Genomic DNA, 26,767 nt, shown 5'->3' on the forward strand with positions numbered 1-26,767 from the left:
AACAAACGTACCACCACAATTTCAGGTCGGCTGAAGAAGGAAGTATCTCCTTCATCCATATCTCCCGGAAATCCATTATCACCTGATTCCAAATCTTCATAACCATCTGGCCAGCCACTACTATCTCCAGGTGACGGAACCTGTATCACAATCTAAAAGGCAAAGAAAGCACAGACAATGTCATTAAAACACCAATCACGTGATTTGGTTCTACCTCACACAAACACCCATGTAATAATTCAGGTGCAAAGTGAAAATCTGACTTAAAAAAAAAAAAGACTCCAAGTTTTCTTAGGATTTTATCTTCAAAGAGATAAAAATAAAGAGAAACCCAACATACATTCAAATTAAGACCTAAACTAAAATATGCATTTTTCCTTGTGAAAAATAAGACTTGTTTCAAACAGTGGGAAAACATGAGGCACTGAAATGGGGCTAAATGGGGTTGTCAGTAGACTAATCTACATTGGAGGGGATGGGGGCTTCTTGTTAGGGGCTTCTCTTTACATAGAAAATTCTAGGAAATAGAGCAGCCCGGGTGGCTCAGCAGTTTAAGCGCCACCTTCAGCCCAGGGCCAGATCCTGGAGACCCGGAACGAGTCTCACGTTGGGCTCCCTGCATGGAGCCTACTTCTCCCTCTGCCTGTGACTCTGCCTCTCTCCCTCTCTGTGTGTCTGTCATGAATAAATAAATAAAATCTTTAAAAAAAATTCTCGGAAATACTAAGAGCGGGCAAATTCAAGGAGCTTTTCTTATTTGTATCCATATCCATAGAGATTTGTAGAAACTTTGACTTGGAAACAAAGTACCCAATGTTTACTAATGAACAAATATCCTCATCTTTTTTCTGTACTCTTCTTTTTCTTCATTTCCTCCCCCCCCCCTTCTTTGTGTATGGTGTGTATGAATGTAGGAAAGAATCATGTTTTAATCTGTGACAGTCTACCTTAACATTGGTTGAAATGATTATTCCTAGGTTAGTTCTAAATAATATGAGAAATTCACCTGAGAACCATAACTCCATAAATAAAGTCCTAATTTATTTGCTGTATAGAATAGTCATATTTTTAGTTTGGTTTTGTTTCACAGGCCTATTAGATATTTGAATATGTTGCAAAACAAAAATATATGGTAAGTTGGAAAATTGCTACAAATAGTTATAATTGGGACAACTACAATATTCACTGAAGGAAGCAGCATGGGAAGAGAATGTAGGAAGACCACCTCTCCATTCTTTGCCAGTTCCATAGAACAAAGTATTGATGGAATTGAAGCCAAGTACCTAGAATATTGCTTACGCTACATATCATCATCATAACACACACATATACATACACAAACCCATGAGAAGAAAGGGATTTTTAAGGGCTTAGGATATACTTTTCTTTTTTGAGGCAAATGGTATTTTTTTTTTACTTAACCCACAGATTACCATAGCTTCTTATTGGTGTTAATTTAGTCATGTTTAAAATTCCAAAATTAAGTATATCAGTAATGTATGCCATTCCTTATATCTGGAAAAACTGGATAATGTAAGAAAATTACTGTTGGAATTGGCAGGAGGGTGTTCACTATAGAGGTCAAAGGTTAATAAATTATTCCAGTAACAAAGGGAGATTAGCTGGGCCAGCCTAGTGTCAGGGAAAGACAGTGGATGAGAGGTCAGGAAGCTGGATTCAGTCCTGGCTAGGCCGTTAACTAGTTCTTTGAATCTAAGCAAGTCTCTTAACTCTTGGGAGTTCAATTTCCTCACCTGTGAAATGAGGAAGTTGAATGAGATCATATTAAGGTTCTTTCCAGCTCAAACACTCTAAGTCTGAAGAATAATAAACTTGCACCCATAGGAGAGTCAGTCCCCACATGAGCCACACTGATGGAGCACCTGATCTCCAGTGTTTCCTCTGGATGGGTCAAGTGTATCTACCGAAGGGCAAGTGTATCTACCCAAAACTGGCCCGGGGGTTTTTGAACCTTATTTTTACCATCTGAAGTATAACCTGAACTGCAAAATTAACACTATAAAGTTCTTTTGAAATTTCATGTTTCAAATTCTTTCAGTATTCACTGCCTAGTGTGTATTTCTGCAAGAATAGGCTTATTAATCTGAAGAAAAACGATTTAGATGAATGAGCTGACAAGAATGATTTCTGAAAAGTGTAGGTTAGCTTTGGCAGTGGATTATCATTGGGGGAATCTATGTAATCTCCCTCTGGGTAACGTCAAAGGCAGATTTGCTTCAATTTAGGATCTTTCTCAAAAAGTGGAGAGAGACTTGGTAATAATTTCTTGAGGGCCCTTTTTGGATTTCTCTTGGTTCTTTTGCTCATGAGGAAGGGAGAAGTACTCTCACCTCTGGACAAGACTCAAATGAGGCCACAGAGACCACAGAGCTGGTTGGCTCCACTGTGTAGACTCAGGGTTAAAGTACATTCCATTTTGTTGAGAACTGATGCTTAGCTTTGTTTAGGCCTGAGATATATGCCTCTGCTCATTGTCATAGAAATGTTAAGGCTAATTTTAAGGTAACACCCAACAAAACTCTGGCAAGTGGCCAAGCTTTGTTCTGGAGAACACTCACAGAGTTATAGTAAACCACACCATCTGGGGCTAACCGCCGGTGCCGAGTACCACAGCCATTCAGGGGAGACTCCAAAATGAAGTGGGTGCCATTCATCTTGGCCTTGCAGGTAGGATCCAACAGGGTGAGCTCTATTCCTGAGTAGCTGTTGGCCTGAAACAACCACCACCAAAAAGGTAAAGGGGGGTTCACAAGCAGTTCTGCAACACACAGGGAACATGTTTTCCCAGTCTTCCCATTTTCCCTGGTCTTCCCAGACAGTATTGGTTGCGGGAGGCCTGCATTCCCCCTCCCTGCTTGCCTCTTCCCAACCTACCAAGGATTGTGTTTGTTGGCCTTGGAAATTCAATACCAAAATATTGACACACATGGATCTGGAACCCCCCCTTAACTGAGAACAACAGGACCTGAGTAAGAATCACAGCCAAGGGGAAATGAGTCCATCCAACTGAGAAAACAGTATCAAGTCCCCAGAGTTCAAAAGTGAAAGAGCTAGAAGGAAATAGCTAACACATCCTGGGGCAAGATGGGGAAAGAGGTGGCTTTCTCTTCTCTCCTTTAAGAAACTGTACTGACCTGCAAAGAATCTTTTTCTACAGCCACAATCATCTTTTCATTGTCACATTTGACTGACAGGGCAATATCCACACTCCCTTGCACCTCCTCAGGCTCTCTGGGATCAGGAAACGGTCGTATGCCAGGGATGACAGGGTCCTTTGGCCGAGGGACCCCATCTTCTCCCCCTTCCTTCTGGCCCCTTCTGGAGATATCCGGGAAAGGAAAGGGGAAACCTCCATTTCGGCCTCCTCCTCCCCGGATGGGTGGGTTCTCCAGGGCAGGCAGGGAGCCAGGGTCCAGCAGGATCCGTAGCTCAGGAGGGATGGTATGGACTTCCTCATCTCTCATTTCCTCTGATGGTGACAGAAGAAAGCAAAACATCATCAATGCCTGATGCCAGGCCACAATCATCATCATTAGAAGAACAAGAGGAACTAACACAGAGTGCGCATGTGTAAAATTACTCTTAACAAGCAATGTATGAAGGATATGCGGATCCAGAAGCCTGAATTCTAGTCCTTGTGGTCTTTCTAACTGGCTTGAGTGGCTTTGGGCCAGTGGCTTATTTCTCTGTGTCTTGGTAGTGTCATTTTTTTTTTAAGATTTTATTTATTTATTCATCAGAGACAGAGAAAGAGAGAGAGAGAGAGAGGCAGAGACACAGGCAGAGGGAGAAGCAGGCTCCATGCAGGAAGCCTGATGTGGAACTCAATGCTGGGACTCCAGGATCACACCCTGGGTGGAAGGCAGGCATCAAACCGCTGAGTCACCCAGGGATCCCCTGGTTGTGTCATTTTAAAAATTGAGGTTGAGGGTGTTATACTCTATTTGGCAAATTGAATTTAAATTTAAAAAATGTAAAAAAAAAAAAAATTGAGGTTGAATTTGGTCAGTAGTTCTCTTATGGCTGCACGTTAAAATCACTAGGGAGACAAAAAATTCCCTATACCCAGGCTATTCCCCAAGTCAAATAAAAATCAGACTGTCTGAAGTAGTGCCTAATCATAAATATGTTTAAAGCTCTCTTTATGATTCCAATGTACACCCAAGGTTGAGAACCGTTGGACTAGATAATTTCTAAGGCCCTACAAGCTATAAAAATCTATGATTTGAGTAAGTTATTGGGACAATAATATTCTTCAAGTGCCATTGAAATATCTCCTTTGAATCTAGAGATTATTTAAAATAATTTCTCTAAGGATTTCATGAAACAATACTGGCATTTTTTAATTATTTGCTACCTCCTTTTTGCCTGCTTAATTCTGACAGGTGTCTGGGCACCTTAGCCTTTTAGAACCTTGTCCTGAAGAAGGAAAGAAAAAGCTGTTTAGGTACACTTATTCCTTCAAAGGGAGAGAAATACTCCCATATAATTAATGCTCAGTGTTCTGTCCTATTTTCAGTAATTCAGGGAAGAAAAATTTTCCCAGTTTTGTCTATATTCAGTCTCAAAGCCAATGCTTAAGGTCAATCCATCTCAGTGGGAGCAGGAAATACAGATACAGATGACCACAGGACATTAATCCTCCTTCAATACTATCTTTCGGAAAAAAAGATGGCATAGCTGTATGGATCCAAAAGAAGTCAGAGCTTTGGAGGGTTTCTCATTTGTACATTGACAAAAATCTTCACAACAACTCTTTGAGGTAGGGCCTATTTTTTTTTTTTCTCCCATATTACTGAGGAGGAACAACCTGAGACTCAGAGGTTAACCAACTTCCTCTTCCAATGGTGAATAATAAATGGCCTGTACTCATGCTCAGTAGCAGTACCACTGGGGTGAGGAACAAGTCTAGAGATCAGAAAACTTGCCATTTGAATCTCACTAGCTACAATGCTCTGGAAAAAGCTCAAGAATCTGTTAATATTCTACTTTCTGCTCCATCCAACTGGGGTAAGAACTCCTGTGTTCCCTCTGGGTGAGAGTGAGAAGCGCCTGGTGACTACTGTCCAGTAAGATACAGCCTAATCTAGGGCTTCTCCCCTGCAGTAGGAGCAGCTGTACCTCCACTGTAAGTGCTTAGTAGACACTTCTGAGAGAAGAAGCCAAGCTAATTTGTTCTTAAGGTAATCACAGTGAATTATGTGATGTACGACAAAGTTCTCCAACATGCAATTAACTCGGTTACTGAAAAATCTGTACCCAAGATCATTTCCTCAAAATAATCTATCACAATTCTAGATAACCTGACACTTTATAATGCAGTCAAATGAAGCATCAAAACTTACAACAGAAAAAAAAAAAAAAAAAAAAAACTTACAACAGAACAACAGCACCATATAAGCTGAAATGAGAGTTTCTCATCGGAAAGCCTCATTTCGTGGATATTTTTACTTCAGAGGGAAAAAAAAGTCATGCTTACCATTGTTTTCAAGCCGAAGATGGAATCTATTTGCCACAGGGGCCACTGTATATGATGTTACTGGACTATAGCCATTGTCCAAAGCCCACTTGACCAGATTCTCTTGGGTTGAAGGAATGTCATCTCTTATTGATTTGGTCATTATCATGGATCTCTCACTCTCTTTTCCAAAGCCAATACTGTTAGGAGCCTGAAGATAACAGCAAAATTTCACTCATGAGTCTAAAAGTAAAAAGTGCTTTAAATAAGAATTAAATATCTGAAACAAACAGATTCTACATTGTATATGAAGGAACTATTTATTCTTTGATTCTTATTTTCCTTGGGCTAAGGACACTGATGTGAAAATCTGTAATAGCGAATTAAAAGAAATCTATTCATGCATTTGATCATACCACTTAGGTTGCTTATGTTGATAAAAATAACCCAAAGATCACTAAGTAGCTACACACTAAGTATACCTAGAATGTTGCTAGAGATAATGTTTAAATTATATACACATACATACCAAACTTGCCCTTATTTTTCTTTAAAATGATGTATAAAGTAAATAGATGTGCATGTTATGCTGCCAAAAATATGCCCATGCTTCTATTTCCTGTACCCTGGATTTAAATAAAAGAAGGCACAACCTACTTACTTCACTGTGGAGACCATCTCATCTTTGTAAACTATTAAATTCCATATGGTGAAATAACCAGTGTGGATATTTCAGTTATAATTTATGATCAATTTAGTGACCCTGTAATTGTATTCATCTGTCAATTTTATTAACTGAATATGCTTAGATTTTATGTGTTAAACATTAATTACTTTAATTAAAGTTATTGTCCCTCTAAGTAGCAATATTTTATCTAACAATACAAGCTTTCACTTGGTAATTAGTCACAAAACTAAAAGTGAATGATAGAAATCTGTCCAAGGACTGAGTAACCAAGACATGGATAGTACATTTCCACATCACCTGGCCCTTAGGGCAATGATCTGGTCAGATTGTGCGGGAGCTGAGTGCTGCAGAGGAGACACCCAAGCGAAGGCACCACATTTCCAACAACTGTTCCAACAAGGCTGGAAAGCTCTTCCAGCATGCAGATTAGACCATTTTCATGCTGTATAAAAATCACTTTAATTTCCATGCCCAATTATTTTCTCCTACATACATGCAGCATTTTTCCTAAATTCCCCATTTGTTTCCCATTCTGTTTGCCCATAACATGACTAAATATTAATCCTTTCCCACTGTAAAACTATAGAAGATTCAGAGGCTCTAAGTTCTCTTGGCCTCTTTGGTTGTGGGATATTGGCTGAGAACACATATTTTTAATTCAAAGCTCAAAGGATCTCCCCCAGTGTATTTTTCTGTTACCCAAAGTGCTTGCCCAAAACTGCTAGACTGGCCAGTCACAATCATGCATAAAAAGGAACCAGACAGAGCTTTAAGCACGCTTCGCAGCCATTTGTGAAAAACTCAGTTTCCCAGGTTTGGAATATTCTAGCTCTTACTCTGATTCAGAGAAAACACCTTAGAGGAAGGAAGGGTTAAAGAAAAAAAACTAAACGAAACTAAACTGAGATAAAGAGAACCCAATGAGTTCTTAAAACCTAGTTTCTTAGGCGCAGCTTCTGGCCTTTTAAAGCAGCATGTCGTTTTGATTGGCTGGAGTTGCAACACTGGCCTACACAGTACTGCTTGGCCTCATCTGCCCTGGTCTTTCATGTTGCTGGACAGCTGAGAAAATACTGTATTTCCAGAAGACTATCATCACAACTGCCACCTGTCCTTTTCGTACCAATATGGAATGATTTGTTTACACCTTTCCACATTAAATCTACGAGCTGTCAGTACAACTCATATTGATTACACCTCGGGACTTACAAGGCTAGAAATCTATCTACACGTTTGTACAACAGCAAGGTTTGGCAAGTTGTTTCCTTCCTAGCAATGAGCAAATTCCTCATCCTGTATTTCTGGGAGACCTCAGACTTTTCCAAGGCTTCGGTGTAGCTACTCCAAATGGGGGGTGCTCAAGGGGGTCTCCAAATACCACCACCATGTTTCAGCCACATCTTTGTGAAGGATGATGAGCTAGGGAGAGTCTACACACTTCCCTCCCTCCTTCCCCTCCCCTGCCCCCCCACACACTTGCACCAGAACTGATGGTGCAGGGGGAGAGTCTGAGAGGTCAGAGGTGTAATGCATATTCCCAACTGGGATTAAAATGTCTTTTTAAAGAACAAGCTGGCTATCACTAACCTTGAAGTGCTAAGACCCTTTGAAATAGTACAACAAAAAATTTCTAGTAAGTTTCTTCCATCTATTCTTTTATGTTTTGGAGGTTCTTCCAAAATGTGATTATGCATGGTCCAAAAAGGACCTGAAGACAAAGCCAGAGCTGGGCGTACTAATGTGGACACTTCTAGTATTCCCATTCTCGTCCACAGTACTGCCCTTCGCATATCTCTGGACCCTTCTGTCATTTGGAGGGTGCATTCTGACCATGCCCCACTCCCCACATGCACACACATGCCACTCATGTTTAATGGGCTCTTCTTTACATTTATGCCATCAAGTTCCTTACAATTCTTTTAGTAGGCATCCTGGTATTCACTTTGTTTAGAGAAGTTAATTGTTCCTATAGACAAACTTTTGAAAAGTTGCCTGTGGAAGGAAGATGAACTCTTTTTTAATGGCAGGCATTGTGCTAGAAGCTTCACATGTGTTATTTAATTCTCCTCTCAAGTAGGAGTTAGCTAGTACTATTCCCTTATTAGAGAGGGGAGCCTGAGATGCATAGGAGTTGAGTAGCACGTATGGCTGAGAACTCACCTTATGCACACAGTGGGCCAAATACTTTAGATGAAAATACCCAGTAGGCACCTGACAAATGTTGAATGAGTGAACGAACGAATGAATGAATGAACTCTGCCATGCCTCACAAGAACTCCCAAGGTGACTACTATCATCATACCCATTTCACAGGTAAGGCTACAGACTCTGAAGTCCATTGGCTTCCCTACTATCAACTAAGAATAATGACAGTCAGAAATGGGATTTGATTCCAGCCCTGTCAGGCACCAAAGCCATGGTTCTTTCCACTCTATCAGGCTGCCTCCAAAGAAAATATTATGGGCATGGTTTATAATGGTTTATAAACCATTTCCCCTTTGTAGGCATGAATGGATGCTCTTTTTTTGGTAGCAGGTACCTTTCCCTCACAACAGGCAGAATTCACATCTGAGACTGGGAGTTAGGAAATCACAAAGCATGAAACTGATTGGGAGAATAAAAAAGAACATCATGCAACATTACCTAATTGTTTAGTAATGTTGTCATGCATTGTCCAAAATTGGCCTGAAACAGGAGTACAGCCAAAGAGGGGAATATAAACAGATCTTGCACTAGGATGAGCAATCTCATTTGTAGCATTTCTTATTCAAATGAAAAGTGAAGACATTCAAAGTGAACTCCAGGACTGCCATGGACCAGGAACACATGCTCAGGTACAGAGAGAGCCACTGAAGGGTCAGGACCCAAAGAACATTTACACAACTCCAGCAGAGAATGAAAATGTACCGTATGTTTTTGCCTTTCAAAGCATGATTCCCTTTCCTGTTTTTGTTATTCTGAAATTAAAAACATTTAGTTGGTGTGCCAGGCAGCAAATGATGTAGACACCCAGGTCACCAACACCCCTCATGCCATGCCAGGGAAAGCAATCAAAACAGCTCTGACTTCAGAAAATCATGGCTGGGCTTTGTTCTTAACACCAAATTAATGTATCACCCTTACACATGATCGTTTATTTGGATCCTCTCAAAGTTTAAAAACAACAACAACAACAAAAAAACCAACCCACAGGAACCAGAAACAATTACTTTAAAATTAAGATGTGTATGCTCATGGCTTTGCCTGCTGCCTCTGATGAGTGCTCATACACGATGTTGCCTAGGGGAGCACTGGCTTTGTTGACTACCGTATCACATTAAAGGTGCCACAAATAAAGAACACCAAACCAAAGGCATCCCTTCCCGCAAAATACTGAAAATGTAAAATTCTCTCCAATTGATTCAATGGAGGTACAGAAAAAGGAAGCAGACAATTTTTTTAAAAAGATAATGCACAAAAATCTGAATCTACAAAAGAGATGCTAAGGTAATTATCTTCTTAAAAATGAGGAGGGGGGAGTTTTTCTTAAACTTTCAATGTAATTTGTGTAATACTCTGTCAAAGAGTTATCTCCCTAAACATATGTGAAGAAGACTCATTTTGGGATACCTGGACAGTAGAGTTGCTTAAGTATTCAACTCTTGATTTCAGTTCAGGTCTATGATCTCAGGGTATGGGATCGAGCCCCACATCAGGCTCCACACTCAGAGTGGAGTTGACTTAAGATTCTCTCTCTCTTTCCTTCCCCCTCTCCTGCCCTCCACTCACACACGTGTTCTCTCTCTCTCAAATAAATAAATAAATCTTGAAAATTTTTATTTTACTAAATATCAACATCAAACTTTTCAGGAAACTACCTATTTGCCTATCATTCCAACCAATGCTTAGGGAATAGGCTGCAGGTACTTTTTCCTCTATCACTTCACTGACCTCTCTATCACTAAGATTGATTTATCAGTGTTTCTCTCTCAGAAGTTAGAAGCAAGCAAAAGGACATGCCAATAGCATGTATTTATCTCAAAAACAAAAGTCAATAGTATGAGCTGGAGTCAGCCCTATTTTCCACACCTTCCCTAATACCTAACCTCAACATAAGAGGTGATATTCAGTACCATAACACTGAGGCCCTTACAGGACTGTCAACCATGAAAGGCCCTATTGTGCTCATTATTTTACACTTACTCTGACTAGAAACTACACTCATACACTTCAGGAATCTCACAAATGAGGCAACAGGGTCCAGAGAGGTTAAGGGACTTGCCCAAGGCCACAGTTTGTAAATGGCAGAGTCTGGACTCAAATCTTGATCTTGACCCCAGAGTCCATGCTTTTAACCACCACTGTCTGACTTTGTCAGGAGAAACCAAGGAGCAGCCTATTTTACAAAGTGAAAAATAACAGAGAGAACTCAGGGAAGCAGAAACTCCACAAAAATAACATGTGTTAAGTACAGTTCAAATTGGTACCATGCATCAAAACAAAGAAAAACTCAACCAACTTACAACAACTTTCAGGGTTCCCTTAACATCAAAAGATTTGATCACCCAGTTGACAGACTTTTTGCACTTCAAGATCAGGATGAGATTTTTGACCACTTCAAGGTCCTTTCGAGAAGGTCTTATGTCAATTATTATATCCACCTGGAAAGCACTGTGAATGGAAAACAAAGGCAAAGTTAGGACCCAAATGCCAGAAAGTTGCAACTATCTCCTCTCTTCCAAGTCTTCATGTTTCCAGTGTCTGGCCAGTTGATTAAAAAGCTGGAGTTGATCCCAGGCAAATGACATGTGCAAAACAGATTGTTAGTGCACACAAAACAAAATGGTTTTACATAACAATAGACAAATATGCCTGCTGATAATTAGACACTAAAATTTTTCTCCTTCTTTAGGGAAAAAAAAATGGTTACTTAATGCATCTACTATTTCAAATGGACTTGGGCAACCAGAGGAGTTTACTTTTAAAGCAGAATTACTGTTTTTCAAACTTCAACACTTTCAATGTGTAACTTTCCAATTTACTATATGCTCAAAATCCTTCAAAACTAGAAATGTAAGTGCCAGTTTGGTGGAGTAGAAGGTGGTAGGGAGGAGGGAGGCCTGGTAGTAAAACAAACAAAACAAAAACACAGGGATGCCTGGGTGGCTCAGTGGTTGAGTGACTGCCTTCGGCTTAGGGCATGATCCCGGGATCCAGGATCGAGTCCCACATCGGGCTCCTTGAGGAAAGCTTGCTTCTCCCTCTGCTTGTGTCTCTGCCTCTCTCTCTCTCTCTCTCTCTCTCTCTGTCTCATGAATAAATAAATAAAATATTTAAAAAACAAAAAAAGAAAACAAAATAAACTAGGACACTTCAGATAAAATAAGAGACAGAAAGCTGGAGAATTTGACTGAGGCCTGGTAGTAAAAAACAAAACAAAACAAACTAGGACACTTCAGATAAAATAAAAGACTGAAAGCTGGAGAATTTGACTTATATAAGGTTTGCTTAAGCCATTAACATTTGCTACAGAATCGTATCTGCATTTACTTTCCCAAACTTCTGGATATACAGTTATTAAAATAAAGAAAACAGATGGTCAACCAAGTGATTACTGGAAAATTGATGAACAGAACCCAAACTTCTAAGAATTCAGTACAAAAGAGAATTTTTTTTAACCAAACAATAACATTTCTGTCATTCTGAATTTAAAGGAAAGTCTTTTTTTCCATTTGGTTTTACACACTTTGTAAAGCATATGATGAATGATATACTCAAATGAAGCCTGAGGCTTAATATCTAAGCACATTTGCCAGATTGCTTCTATTCCCATTCCCTTTTAATTTTCCACAAAATCCTTCATGTGGGACAGAATGGAATCTTCCCAAAACTGATGTGTAGCTTATTCACTTTTGAAAGTAAAATTTGATTAGAATTTTAATTTTGAAATCCCTCTACAATATAAATTTACATTTTAAATTACTAGTCCACAGGAATGCAGGCTACAGTGGGAGAAAGCCACTTTTCCTCTTTTATTCTCTTTTTAATTTCCTAATCATTCTTGACAGGAGAGTTAAATTCTTAGTCCTGGGGCAGGAAGCTGAGGGTGAAGAGGGAGAAAAGAACACAAGCAGGAGGCAGGTTGTATCTAATGGCTCTCTGGTGTGTCATGATGAAGGGCCACACCTACACATCTACACACACACACACACACGCACGCACACACAGAGCTTTAAAGTATGATTGCAAATGTGTTCTGAGGATGCTAGGAATAGAATTTTATTAAAAACAGAATGTTATTAAAATTATAATTATGTTAATAAGGCGTATTTTATATATATATTTTTTATCAGAGATAACTTCAGTCAAAGGAGATAATGACGGAGCAAGAGGAATCTTGTCCTTTATTTAGTGCTTGGAAGTTCAGAATAGGCTTCAGGAACTCATCTAGAAGGACATCTAGACACAGATGCAGAAAATAAAATACACCATTGGTGCCTTCACTTCCTTCTTCAAAACTTCTGTTAATTCACCCAAAGCATCAATGGCTCCCTCCCTCCTACACAGGTAGGGTTGTACCTCTCTCAAGTCAGCAAAGATCTTTATTTTCATCTCTCTTTTTCTTTCTTTCTTTTTTTTTTTTAGATTTTATTTATTTTATAGAGAGAGTATACAAGAAGAAGGAGGGGCAGGGGAGAGGCAGAGACTCTGAAGCACATCCTGCGCTGAGCATGGAGCTGATATGGGGCTCAATTTCATAACCGGGAGACCATGACCTGAGCGGAAACCAAGAATTCGACGCTTTACTGACTGAGCCACCCAGGCACCCCTTTCATCTCTTCTCAGTTCAGAACACACACATTCACTCACCTGTAAGGGTTAGAGTTGGGGGTAATTAACTCAATGATGTGTACTTCCTTATCCTGGGGCTGGCTGGATATCACACAACCCTCTGCTGCTTTGGGCTGAAGGTACTCAGCAAGGTAATTGAGCGAGAGAAAATTCTTTCCTATGTTGCATGTAGGAGGGAACACTTGATCTGAAAGTAAAGAAGCACGGGATAATCCATCAAACCACAGAGCTATATGGTAACCAGAATTGAAGGAAAGAAGGTGACACGGATGGTGAGCAAGTGCAGAACACAGGGAACCACAAGCCCTAGGAAGTGCTATAGAACTAACTCCTCGACCACTGCCCCTGTAATGCCTCCGTGGTCACCAGGGACCTCCAGCTGACCAACTCCAGCACTCTCTTTTGGTCTAATTCCTCTCCTTTCTTGGTCTCTGTGATAACTGCTTCGTCCTCATCCACTTTCTCTGACCTATCTCATCTCTTTCCTTGGCTCCTCCTCCTCTGCTCATTCTTTAATCACCAGCAATCCTCAATCTTTGGTGCACACCAGAACCCACCTATTTGGACCTCATCCCAGACACTCTGATTCAGAAGATCTGGGGAAGGGAAGGGGGGTATCTAGGAAGCTTTCTTTTTGAAAAGCTCCATAGTTGATCCTGATATAAAGCCAAGGCTAAGAACTCAGTTCCTTCCTCAATCCTTTTGTATTCTTAGACGATCTCAATCATTCCCAGGGCTTCGACTTGTACCTAGATCATAACTCCTTTTCTGAGTTGCAGAGCTGTGTTGTCTTTGGGGGACCAAGTACCTCCCACTGAAAAATCCAATAGATATTTCAAAGCCTGCATACTTAATACTGGAATCAATGATCTATCCTATCCCCCAGATATGCTCCTCCTTGGATGTCTGCTATTTCAATGGATAGGAGAACCAACCACCTAATTGATTCCCTGGCCTGCTATGTGGAATTAATCATTCCCTATTTATTCCTCACAAACTCTAGATCTCAAGGTTGAAAGGAATCTGAGGGAAGTGGTGAGGACAGACTTTCACTCTTTCTCACAACCTTGACACAGATGACTAATGCTTTTCCAACACTTCACAGTTTGCAAGGTGCTTTCACAAACATCATCTCCTGGTGCTGAGGGCTGCTCATCACCTCCACCAGGGCAAGTGATACAAGTACCGAAAGTCTGAAGATACTCTTGTAACAGCACACGCCGTTTACACAGCACTGTGCTTGATGGGATTTCCAGCCAGCGGTTTAAATGTTTAAACAGAACTTGAAACTGCTGGCAGTGCGACAGCTGGGACCAGTGTCAAGGAAGTTCTAGGTGTAGCAAACTTTTTTCAGAAGGGATAATTAATCAGAGCCCTGGCACTTTAATGAAACAAACTTCTGCCTTTTTCATTTAATGGACAGGATGCTGGGGTTCAAATTCACATGCAGGTCTCACTGAGGACAGAGGAATCAGCCCAGGAGGTCCAAGACTGGGTTGATAGCACCCTGATCCCAACCCCCACCAAGCCTGCATCGCCTCCCTGGTGCTAAAGTCTAAAGCACACACGGAGCCATCATAGCTCTGGGCGCCATGGTGCCCTCAACACCAGGCCTAAACCAGAGGGGACCAGAGGAGCTCCCGAGGCCCCAGCATGCAGGGTCTTCCCTCTGCATTCTTCCCTACACACCCCCTCAGAGCGAAGAGGCCAGGGCTCTATAGCCTCCCCTCCACATCTGCTGAAGGTTTTGCCAGATGAACAGATGGGGAATGCACACCGCGCAGCTGCAGCCCTGCGGATGCCTCCCCCAGATCACAGGACGGAAAATGATACTGGGGTGGTAAGACTGAAATGGTTTCAAGAATCAGAGGCGGGGTGTATGGGTCAGGGACAAACTAGTCTGGAACTCAAGAGACTACGACCCTCTTGGGATGATGGCCTAGAGCCATCCGGGTCACAGGTGTGCCTGGTGTGCATTTGGCATATAGAGGGCACACGGTATGGGTTTTGTGAATTGACCAACAATGATTTGAGATAAATAACAAAAAACTCACCCATGTTGTGACGCTCCTAAGCCACTAGGAAAGGTTTGTTTAAAAGTTGCTGTTATTAAAGGCTCAAGTCCCAGATGCCACTGTCACTGAGTTGAATAAGCTGATCACTTTCTGTTGTGTACACATGTGTGTGTATGAGTTCTTTTTCCCCCAAACGACCTTCCACATGCCTGGCATCAAAACTTACACTAACTGCCAAGTAGAAAGGAAACCACAAAGGGGAATCCCCGGGCAGAAACCTGGCAAGTTTTGGGGGGAAAAGTCACATGCTTATTTGTATTTTAGGAAAGGATTGACAAATGACTTTGCAACCTAGAATGATATACTCTGGGAACCTGGGAGGTAATGCAAACCCCTCGTTTTCCTGCTGGGGAAACTGAGGCCTAAGTGGCAAATCAGGGGGTTGCTTGAAGTCTCACAGTTAATGAGACCAGCTGGGATAAGAACTGAAATGCCTCAATTCTTCCACTGAGGTATACAGGTGAAAGCAGTAGCTCTCAAATGTGTCCAAATCATCAGGAGTGCTTGTTAAAACACAGATGGCTAGACCCCACCCCTAGAGTTTTCAATTCAGCTCTCCTTGGGTGGGCCCAAGAACTGGCATTTCTAACAAGTTCCCAGGTGATGAGGCTGCTGCTGGGGTGGGGACCACATCTGAGAGCCACTGGGGATACAGGAAGAGGAGGCTCATGGCCTGGGATCCCTGGGCTCAAGCTAAGTGGAGACAAGTTGGGTTTTGGGAAGCTGGCTGATGAGTCCTGCTCAGTGGAGCCTGATCCACGGTGACAGACATCACCTTGTAGTCCACCAACCTAATCAAGGACTATCATTTCCCTCAACTGCTCTTCTCCATGCTGTTCACCAGTGATTACTACCCAACTGGGGGGCTGGAATCAAGTTTCAGGGGTTCCAAAGGTGTTACTAAGGAGTCACCAGTTTTTACTAGACTGGACAACAGGTCCTTTAAGGTCTTCCCTGACTCAAGTGTGTGGCCCTGGGGAAACCCTTAAACCCTCACTCTCAAGGCAGGCAAATGGCTCTGCATAAAAGGTCTTGCACTATCAAGGGAACAGCTCAACATTCTAAATGTTACTGTAATACATTTTCTTATTCTAACAAATTCCTGGGGGGAGGTTGCTGGTAATCAGTATCTTTCATGCTACTAGAATTCTGCTTCAGAAATGCAGACCCCTGGCAGGGCTTAGAACCTTCAGTAAAAGAGGTTTTTTTCATTTTGTTCCAGTGGGACCTGACTTATATTAATAGCTACCTGACCACCCTGAGTTCAGTAACAAACTTCAACTTTTTAGATCTAACACTCATCTAAAACTCTTCTCTGTGCTCTGAACAAGTCTCTCCATCCAGGTGCCTACTTGCATTTTTAGGCTGCGCTTACCTGGCTAAGTAAAACTTACCTTAGGGCATCAGGAAATAAGCATTAGATTCAAGAGTCAGGAAACCTGGGCTTGAATTCTGGCTTCGTCCTTTGCTAAGAACATAAATTTTAGCAAGCTAGCTTAACCCACCACTAACCCTTCGGTAAAATGGGGGAAATAAAGGTTTTCTCCTAGGATTACTGGTGAGGCTAATAATGGTTTTCTCCTAGGATTACATGGGAGAAGCACCTGCTGTGGCATTTGCAAATAGCACAGACTCCAACGTCAGTATCCGCCTTCCCTACATCTGTCAAACAGCCCAGATATAAGAATAGGCTGGGAACAAGCATTTGAGAACCCATGCTGTGCTGCCATGCTGTCTGTGGAAGGGGTGACAACTGCTGTAGAATCCAACAGAAAGCAGATGGACGCTGAAGCCCAACATGCAGTTTTCATACAATCACCTGACTATAACAAGAACTCATTCACAAGAGTTGTTATTTCTAGTAACTTATGGGGGCTCCAAATATACTCAACTAAAAATAATGATGAAAGAAGTTATTTTTAAAAATGGGCCTTCAAGCTGAGTTACCAGATATTTATATCCCTCTGCAAGGCAAGGAAATTAAAATGGGCAATCTCTTATCAAGGCCACACAGTTCCTTTCTCCAATAATTTGTCCCCGTAACTGGCATGAGTATTAAAAATATACTCAAGCACTTTTCCTCTGCGATTTTCCAAAATTTAACCTATGTTTCAAGACCATTAACTAACATTGGCTCCCAGTGTTTGCAGATCAACAGGTAAGAGGACGCCCTAAACGTTGACTCATTCTGGCAACTCTTCCCGAAGGCCATTAAAGATCACCTCCTGTCCCTCACCTCAGATTCTCACCCTTCATTCGCTTCTGACTTCTGTGTGTGGAGATCTTCTAAACCCTACACCATAATCTCCTCTCCCAACCATGCTGCTCCCCATTGCCTGCTTAGCTGATCCCAGGCCTATGTCTTCAGAAGGAAGAAGGTAAGAGCGGGTGTGTGTGAGGGGAGCAGGTCCAGCGATCTCTCAGGTCCCTGCCAGCTCCCACATTCTATAATTCTAAGTTTCCTTGCCCTAACCACCTGGTCTCTGAAAAGAAAACAACTGACTTCCATAAATCAGTCATTAACTGAAACCACATACAATTTACCTTCTCCCACTTTAATATAAATGTTTCTTGCTATCTTGAGTTCAGTGAATGAAGTGACTGCCCCGTACTCCTTTTGAGCCCAATTTAACAGATGTTCGTTTCCATGGGGGAAGCTCCTTTCTTCTGTTTCTGCTGACAAAGAGAAGTTTCCTGATGAAAATTGGACCGTGGAACCCTGAGACACCTAAAGGAAAGAGAACAGAATAAAGGAACATACATATTTAATGTGACACAGTCACCAGGGGCTGAATTATCGTTAGAGAAAGCACTTATCAGACAACCAATGGGTATTTTTGTCAATCTAACCTCTTCTCTTTGTTATAAAGGCAGATTTTCAAAATTTTCTATTTTCAGCAGCTGATTCAAGAAACAGTCCCAAGGCTACTTCTTTTAGGAAACAACAAAGCTACCAATGATGCAGGACACCTCCAAGAATTTTTAAAGAACTCTGGGATGAGAGACTGCAGAGTGCATTGTGAGTTATCATAAGAATTATCACTGCTGTTCTTTCGGATATCTAAATTGAAGCAATTTCAAGTAATGAGTTTCAAATCAAGCAGAAAGCCTTAGCTGAGTGTTGTCATGGGCTTGTTGTGGGCTTCAAGATCAGGCAAGCAATCCAAAGCCTTGTTAGGAAGTACATTTGACTTCTAGGTCTTCCATGACCGCAGCATCTACCAACAGTCACCACCAAAGATACACAGCAGGAATGCCTGTAGGGTTTATGTTCTCCTGAATGCTGAGATAAGAAAAATGACTGGAGACTGCCAGCCTTCTACCACATTACACTGCGTCCTAGAAGTGAGATGCATGCATATTATAGTTTATTTTGTAAGAACCCCCCAAAACCCATAGATAATGAAGTCATGAGGCTGTTGAACTGATCCTAATAAAACTTTCGGGCTGATTTATGCAAGTACCACATTCTTGCTTGATGTACTTAGACAATTGCTGACTTAGCACATCATGGTATATATAATTAACACATACAAAAAGAGGAAAATTATCATCTTGCTGCTGCACTGCAATCAAATTTAGTTGGTGAAAATATGTATGTCATCTTTATTGGCTAGCATTTATAAAAATAACTGATTTCATTAATGTCAGGGTGAAACCTCAAATTGTCAGCAAAAAGGTTCATAAATTCCCAAGTCACACAACTACAAATGTATTAAGTTTCACATTAACTACTTGTCATTAACAAAAAGCAAAACAATTTCTGAAAGGATTATAAATAACCAGACTAAAAGCAGGTGAGGGCAGGGATTTTGCTCATGGTTCTATTACTTACAGCAGTATTTTCAGGCTTAATGCACATACAAAATAGTACTTACCCTAACTATTGAGCTAATATTTTCTATTCAATTATATACATGTACAGTAGTCTCCGCTTATCTGTGGGGCATATCTTCTAAGACCTCTAGCGGATGTCTGAAACCATACACAGTACTGAACCCTATACCATGCTTTTTTCCCTACACATGCATACCTATAATAAAGTTTAATTTAGAAGTTACACACAGTAAGAGATTGACAACAGTAACTACTAATAAAATAGAGCAATTAAAACAGTATGTTGTAAATAAAAGCTATGTGAATGTGGTCTGTCTTCTTCAAAGTGTCTTATTCTAATGTATTTGCCCTTCTTCTTATGATGATGTCAGATAATAAAATGCTTATGTGATGAGGGGTGCCTGGATACCTCAGTTGGTTAACCTTCTGACTCTTAATTTCGGCTTAGATCATCTCAGGGTCATGAGGCTGACCTCCACATGGGGCTCCATGTTCATCGAGGAGGCTACTCAAGATTCTCTTCCCCTCCTGCTGCCCATCCCTCTGCTCATGCTCTCTCTCTCTCTCTCAAATAAATAAATAAATCTTTTTTTTTTTTTTTTAAATGCCTACATGAGGAGTTGAAGTGAGGTTAATGACATAGGCATTGTGGTGCAGTGTTAGGCTACTACTGACCTTCTGACAATTCATTGGAAGGAGGATAATCTGCTTCTAGACTGCAGTTGACCACCAATAACAGAAACCATGGAAAGCAAAACTGCAGATAAGAGGTACTACTGTATTTTTTTAAACGCTAGGAAAGAAGTTTTTCCCCAAATTGATTCCATGACCTACTAATGCTGTGGTCTCACTCTTGGCTGAAAAGTAGAAGCATTTAAGAGCTTCCAGATATCCTTAGGTCCAGGCTACACCCCAGACCAATTAGAATCTTTGGGATGGGACCTAGACATTGGATATATTAAAGCTCCCTGAGCAATTCCAAAGGTCAGCCTTGGTTGAGAAGCCCCACCTTAGCGGGTACTGAGTAACCCGATAGTTTAAAAAGCATTATTATAGGTCAGAGACAGCGTGGGTACCTTGCAGCTTTCTCTACATCAGTGGCTCTTCCCTGGGGTGATTTTGTCCCCCAAGGGACATTTGGCAATGTCTGGAAACATCTGTGATTGTCACAACCAGGAAGGAGGAGCTATCCAGTGAAGAGAGGCCAGGAATGCTGCTAAACATTCTACAATGCACAGAACAGCCCCCATGATAAATAATTATCCAAAATGTTAATACTATTGTGACTGAGAAATCCTGGCCTATACTTTGAACTGACCAAATGTTAGTAACACTCAAACATCTATGGGATCCCCAGATTGGATCCCTAAACTGACAACCCTCTCTATATTAGTAGTTGAGCTGTTTAGCACTTAATAAATAATAAGAGAAACTTCCTGGTTTGTATTGGCTCGGGAAGTCCAGAGCTAATCATTACTAAGCTGGACATAAGCCATGACCTCTTCATTAGTTACCACCTCTTGCACACCTACTATGTATCAGGTGCCACCAAGTGCTATGAGGTGGGGTAATGAGGTGGGGTCCTGATGCCAGTTTTATATAAAGCAAAGCCAGTGGGGACTGTTCAGCTTCAACCTTGTTTTGACAATGCCTTGCATAAGAAAAGGTTCCTGAACCATTTACCTGCCAAACAAGAACCATGCCAACCTACATATAAATCCTCCGAGGCTTTGCAACTCACCAGCACTGAACTTCAGGGTTTATCTGAGTTTTATGACTTAAGCATTGTAGTAAAATCTTCTTTTCACTGAAAAGCACTTGTGCTAAAAAGTCATTTTTATCAAGGCTGTCACCGAAAAAACCCACAACAGTGCAAAGGCCTTTGTCGCTCTGCCAGCACCGTCCTGAATGTTTAGGCAGGCATCCCCGGAGGTTCCACTCCTTTTGTCCTCCTTCATGCTACAGCCATAAAATCAAGCACTTGAGTTTTAAACATTTTACACAGAGTGTGTTTCTTCAGAGTGGAACGTGGGATATACAGTGTAAATAAGAGAAGAAATAGAGAGCAACTTTGAAATGTACCCTCAAGTCACAGAAGAGCAATACTACGTCAAAGCAGATTCCTCAAGAAGGGGCAACTCCTGGCTGATCCCTCCACGTCAACCCTGCTCAGGTCTGCGTTCTCGTTCTCTCTCGGGCCAGAGGCAACTAGGTTCATACGCTCACAGCTGAGGAATTTGGAAAAGGAGTTAACTGCCACTCCTCAGGCACATTCCAATAAGAAGAAAGCAAAGCTGCCAGAGGCAGTGAAGTGTCCCTGACTGCAGGTCAGTGGAAATTTCCTGCTGTGGCTAGGGGTTAGTCAGCACTCCTCCGGACCACCGGTTCTCCTGGCTCCGACAAAGCTGGACGCCGACAAAGGCCTCCCCCAACCCCCACCAAGCTTTAGAAGGTAATGTTCTTTCCATCTGCTTCTTGGGATGACCTGAGAGCTAGGCTACTATGATTTCTACAGTAGAGACGAAGAAACCTCAGAGAAGCTACTGGCCTACCCAAGGTCAGAGAATCAGCACTGGAGCAAGACCAGAACTGGAGACTTCGGACTCCTGGTCATAGCTGGCCTGTATGGCACTAACCCTGCCAGAAGGAAGACCTCACTAGCTCCCAAGGTGGATTTCGGTTCTATCTGTAAGATTTACCTTCCACCCACACATCTGAGCTATGCCTTCCAGACCAGGAATTTCTTCTTCTTTTCTCCATGAGACAAGCCTTCAAATGTCTGAAGATGTCATTTGAGCCTGATCATGACTTCAGATCCTCAGGGCACTATTCCCAGCCCCCTCAAGTCCTCCCCAGATACTGTGGTTGTCAGATCTTAACCAGCATGGGCTCTGAAATGTGGTGCCTGGGACAAGGCTTGGTGTTTGGGGTGCGGTCTGACAGATGCACCATAATGGTTAATTCTGTGTCAACTTGACTGGGCTACAGGGTGCCCACGTACTTTGTCAAACATTATTCTGAGTATTTCTGTGAGGGTATCTGTGGATGAGATTAACATTTAAATCAGGAGACTAAGTGAAACAGACTGTCTTTCCTAACATGTGTGTGGGCCTCATCCAATAGGCTGAAGGCCTGACCCCTCCCTGTCTAAGAGAAAATTCTCCTGCCTGACAAACTCGTCTCCTTCAAATTGGGACATCAGCTCTTCATGGTTCAGTAATAGCCTCCTGGACTTTGGATTCAAACTGGGACAGACTGTTTGGATCTGGGACTTGCTAGCTTCCATAATCGAGTGAGTCAGTTCCTTACAATAAATCTCTTTCTACACCTATGTGGACACAATAAGGCCCAAAATCACATTAGCTTTTCTATCAGCTGAACCCTGCTGTTATTTCCTATTCATTAATTTATACTTTAAAAATACATGTGACATGTATCTATTGAGCTTCTAGGCCAGGCACTGTTGGAGATGCTGGGGTAACAGTACAGAAGGGGGCACGCAGAACTCCATATCCTTGTGGAGATTACGGTCTGGTAAGGAAGTCAGAGGCGTAAAATAACTAAGTAAAATACGTAATATCCTAAGAGGTGCTATGGAGAGAGAAGAGGAGAAGGTTTAATGCTGTCAAGGGGAAAGTCCAACTGAGAAAGTCATTGAGTAGCTAAAGTCCTGAAAGAGAGCAAGCTCTGCAGACTTCAGAAGGAAAGCATCTGTGGTTGAGAGAACACCAAGTGTGGAGGTCTGGCAATGGGGAGTGGGAGTGGGGAGCCAGTGCGGCTGGAGCACTGGGCTCTGGGCTGGGGGAGAAGACACGTAGCTAAGAAGGTCAGAGAGGTCAGGGAGACCAGGAGCTCCAACCTTACCTAACCTTACCGTGCTGGTAAGGGTTTGTGACGTTCGGTTTGGGTGAGATGGCTCACCACTGAGAGTTCATGAAAACATCTAACAAGTGCTTTAACAGAATTACTCTGGTTGCTATGGCCAGTCTAGACTGAAGGGAGACAAGAGCAGGAGTAAACTTCTGTGATAAACCCAGGGAGAACAAGTGGCAGCTCAGAGCAGGGCGGTGGAGATGGTGGCACCTAAATACCCAGGTCTTTATTTTATCAGGGTGAGGCTTTTTACATCCTTCCCTTATACCAGTACCTCTTTCATACAAATACAAAGTCTTATATTTATTCCTTAGACCCATATTTGAAGTTTGTGGAGAACACAAACACATCTTTATTCTGTTAGCTGTCAACATCGCTGTATTTCCTATGTGTGTCTTCTACACGTTCATCTGAATCCCTGAGCAGTGGAATAAGACCAGGCTAAGGTCTGTGGACTTGCAGGTACACCCCAGGGCTAACCCAAGTATGCTAAACAGCACTTGCTGGGGTCCCGGGTTGTTCAGCCACTACAAAGTAACCCCATAGAACCGCCCTCATCTTATCTCAAAGGGCATCATGCTAGAACCTGTCCAGAGTCCTGCTGAAATAAAGACAAGCTCTATCACTGTCATCACTCTAACAGTCAGGGCCCTACCCCCCAGTCTCATCTTCATGGTATGGTCCCCTTATTAGAGTCTGGCTTGGGTTAAGGTCTGTGGAAGAACACAGATGTAAGGAGAATAACAAAAAACAAATACCTTTTCTCATACAAGGAGGAGTTACAATCACAATTACAAAGAAAATGACGACATGAAGGAATATGGAATTGTTTTTAAAAATGTTAAGAACAAGGATTTTATATTTGGATAAAATGGCAGAAACTTTCTAAAGCTATTGATTCTATCCCACATTCTCCACCTTGCCATCCTACCACCGCACTTTTGGCCCTAAGATCAACCTGTATCTCAACCATTACAGTCACCTCCTATATCTTCTGACCTGCTAATCCTGTCTCCCTCCTCCACCCTGGCACCTGAGAGATCATTCTTAAAAAAGTCAACACATGATGATGCAGGACAGTATCTAAGCATCTAAGATGGCATATGACCAGAGAGGGCCTCTGCCGGCCCCACTTCGTATCACACCCCCAGGTTCCCACCATATGGAATCACTCATCCTGCTGCTTCGGGCTCCCCAGTCTTTTTACATCCTACTCCCCACCTGCACTGCTCTTCCCAAGCTTCGCAGACTCCCTTCCTTTCCTCAAGTTGTCACACCTCTGGTCTAGCCGCTCTCTCCCATGTACTGTGACCATTTACCAGCAAAACTGGCAAAAGAACAACACCTTGAGGGCCAAGAAAGTGCCTTGTTCATTTCAAATTTCCCGGGCTTGGCACACAGCTTGGCACCAAGCAGGGACTTGCTAATTGCCTGCTGATTAGAACTCAACTCTGTTACTTACAGGAAAGGATATGCTATAATTTCTCTATTCCTGTCACCCCAACTCCTTACTTCCCTCATTGCCCAGGAAATGATCTTTTAGCCAACCTTGAAACCCCATGATTTGCTTCTTCACCCAATAACTCCAGCTAAAAACCAATTATTAAATCATTCAGTAGCTCCATGTCTTCCCCCCAAAATTCAGTGAACTTTCCTCCTGCTTGCTAATTAAAACCCAGTCCTCTGACATGACAAACATCTTCCTGTGGGAATGAATGGAGGGCTGAGCTACAAGAATCCTGATCCTTAGCAAGCGTCTGCTGAAGGGGCAAACGTGAAGCACTTTATTGCTAACAAGCCCTGGGCAGCCGAGATGCACACTGGGCCGCCTCCTCTCCTGAGTGCTCTTCCCTACTTCAACCACGCAGGACATTTGTATTTTAGATTCTGGTTATGCTACCAGATTTTGTTTTAAAGAGCAGAACATTACTCTATCTGCCAGTGCTGGGAGTTTTATTACAAGAACTTACGGCGAGGCAACGAGAGCCAAGTTTATTATTTTTTCTGGATCAGATTCAACAACCTTGTCCAAAAAGAGCAAGAAAAAAGCCAAAGAGGCAACCAGCTCTTTTGTTTCCACACCTGCATTTGAGCTTTAACTCTTAAAGTCCTAAGCAGATCCACGGAAGCCTCAAGATTTATCTCCCAAGCCCAAGTGAAGTGAACAAATCCTGGCTGATGGGTGCAGTCACCATTTTCCTGGAACAGAGGTTTTCTGTTTTAGCACTTAACTCAGCACACCAGCTGACTCAGAGGCCTGGTGGTTGCATCACAGTATCCCTCTGGGCCTCCCCCAAGTTGGTTTGGTCTTCAGTGAGGGGGGAGAGAGAAACTTTGCAGAGGGTGGTGCTATACCCTAAGGACTCCCCTCGTCCTGGGCCCTTCCTCCTGCTTCACTGCCCTCACCTCATAATGAATGCTCCCAGATGAATGGTCCTGATAAAGAAGTCTCATCTGAAGTTTGTCCTCACCCTCCTCTAAGGCCACTCACATGTTACCTTCTCATGGGGCCTATTTAAAATTACAATCCAACCTTCCAGCAGCCCCACTCTAACAATTCTGATCCCCCCCCAACAACCTGCTTTCCATGTTCTCATTGCTCTTAGATTGAACAGTCACCTACCAAACTATCATATAATTTACTTATTTATTATACTTATTGCCTATCTCCTCCCACCAGAACGTAAGCTTCTTCAGAGGCCGGGATCTTCGTTTGGCCTGTTCATGAGGGTATTCTGTGCACCTAAAATAGTGTTGTACACAGCAAAGATACTCAAAAAGTGTTTGTTGAATGAATGAATGGATCTTGAGGTCCAACCGTTTGGTACTACCTGCCTAAATTTCTGTAATGGAGAAGGATTCTGAGGGCATTCATATACAGAAGTAGTGGAGAAAGGAGGAGGAGTCAACATGATGATCAATCATGTGTCTGCCAGCGGCTCAGGGCAGGCTGTACTTGTCTATAGCTGTCAAGTATAGTAGCCACTAGCCACATGCCACCATTGAACACTTGAAATACTGCTAGGTAAACTGACTTGTGTTGTAAATGTAAAATACATACCGGACTTTGTACTGTGTCATATAGCACAAGAAGAAAGCAAAGAAATCTCAACAATTTTTTTATTGATTACATGTTAAATGATATTATTTGGTTATACTGGGTTAAATTACATATGCCATTACAATCAGTTTCACTTATTTCTTTTACCTTTTAAAATGCACTAATGGAGGATTTTTTAATTGCCTCTGTGGTTTACATTTTATTTCTATTGGTCAGCACTGCTCTAGAATCTCCTCCAATATGACTCTAAGGAAACACTCATAATATCCACCTATCCCTCTGCTTCTTGATCTGGTCTCAGAACATAAATCAATGTCAAGAAGCCACCTCAATCTCAATGCTTCACAAAGTGTGATCCTTAGGCCAGTAAAATCATCCTGAAGATTCCAGGGTGAGTAGGAATGTAGGCTACAGGAAATTGCATTATAACCTTCCTCCCACCACTCCCATGATTCCAATACATATTTGAAGATCACTGCTCTAGGCTGTAGATACAAATATTACTTAAATTCCAAATAATCTTTGTTAAGCATGAACAGGATTGTGTACAGATCAAGCAAGAATCCTCTCCTCTGTGCTGGTAGAAAAAAAGAAAGAAGAAAAAAAAAAAGCCAAGAGGGAGAGGGTAAGACCAAGTCATGGATGGAGTCATCATCTTGCACATCTAAAAAGAAAGAAATGGGCCTTGTGAAATCAGAGGAGCCACAGCTACCCAAAGATAAAGAAAAGCCTGCTGACATCCCCAAGGAAAATCTATTCCAGGAATCACACACAAACAAACCCTATATCTCAGCTGTGGTCCATTTGGAGCTTGAGTTACTGGTTGGGTGAGTGCCTGCTACTCAGGTTGTATTAGCTCCTTGGGGCTGGCTGCCCTGCTCTGCTCTGCTCTCACACCCAGCTTCACACATTCACATGACTTT

General features: G+C 42.0%; 1 protein-coding gene across 6 annotated transcripts in view; it reads right to left on the bottom strand.

Moving 5' to 3' along the window:
• Nucleotides 1-26,767, bottom strand: part of TGFBR3 (transforming growth factor beta receptor 3) — a 194,706-nt gene that overhangs the window by 36,024 nt on the left and 131,915 nt on the right. For all 6 annotated transcript variants that reach the window (XM_077905403.1, XM_077905401.1, XM_077905399.1 and 3 more), the window contains 7 exons: nucleotides 17,618-17,801; nucleotides 13,017-13,185; nucleotides 10,670-10,817; nucleotides 5,501-5,690; nucleotides 3,156-3,490; nucleotides 2,580-2,732; nucleotides 12-152 (listed from right to left, as the gene is read on the bottom strand). In XM_077905403.1, the coding sequence (XP_077761529.1) occupies nucleotides 12-152; nucleotides 2,580-2,732; nucleotides 3,156-3,490; nucleotides 5,501-5,690; nucleotides 10,670-10,817; nucleotides 13,017-13,185; nucleotides 17,618-17,801 (1,320 nt within the window). The remainder of the gene's footprint in view (nucleotides 1-11; nucleotides 153-2,579; nucleotides 2,733-3,155; nucleotides 3,491-5,500; nucleotides 5,691-10,669; nucleotides 10,818-13,016; nucleotides 13,186-17,617; nucleotides 17,802-26,767) is intronic.

The sequence above is a fragment of the Canis aureus genome, chromosome 8 (assembly GCF_053574225.1).
Source record: "Canis aureus isolate CA01 chromosome 8, VMU_Caureus_v.1.0, whole genome shotgun sequence".
NCBI classification, from domain to species: Eukaryota; Metazoa; Chordata; class Mammalia; order Carnivora; family Canidae; genus Canis; species Canis aureus.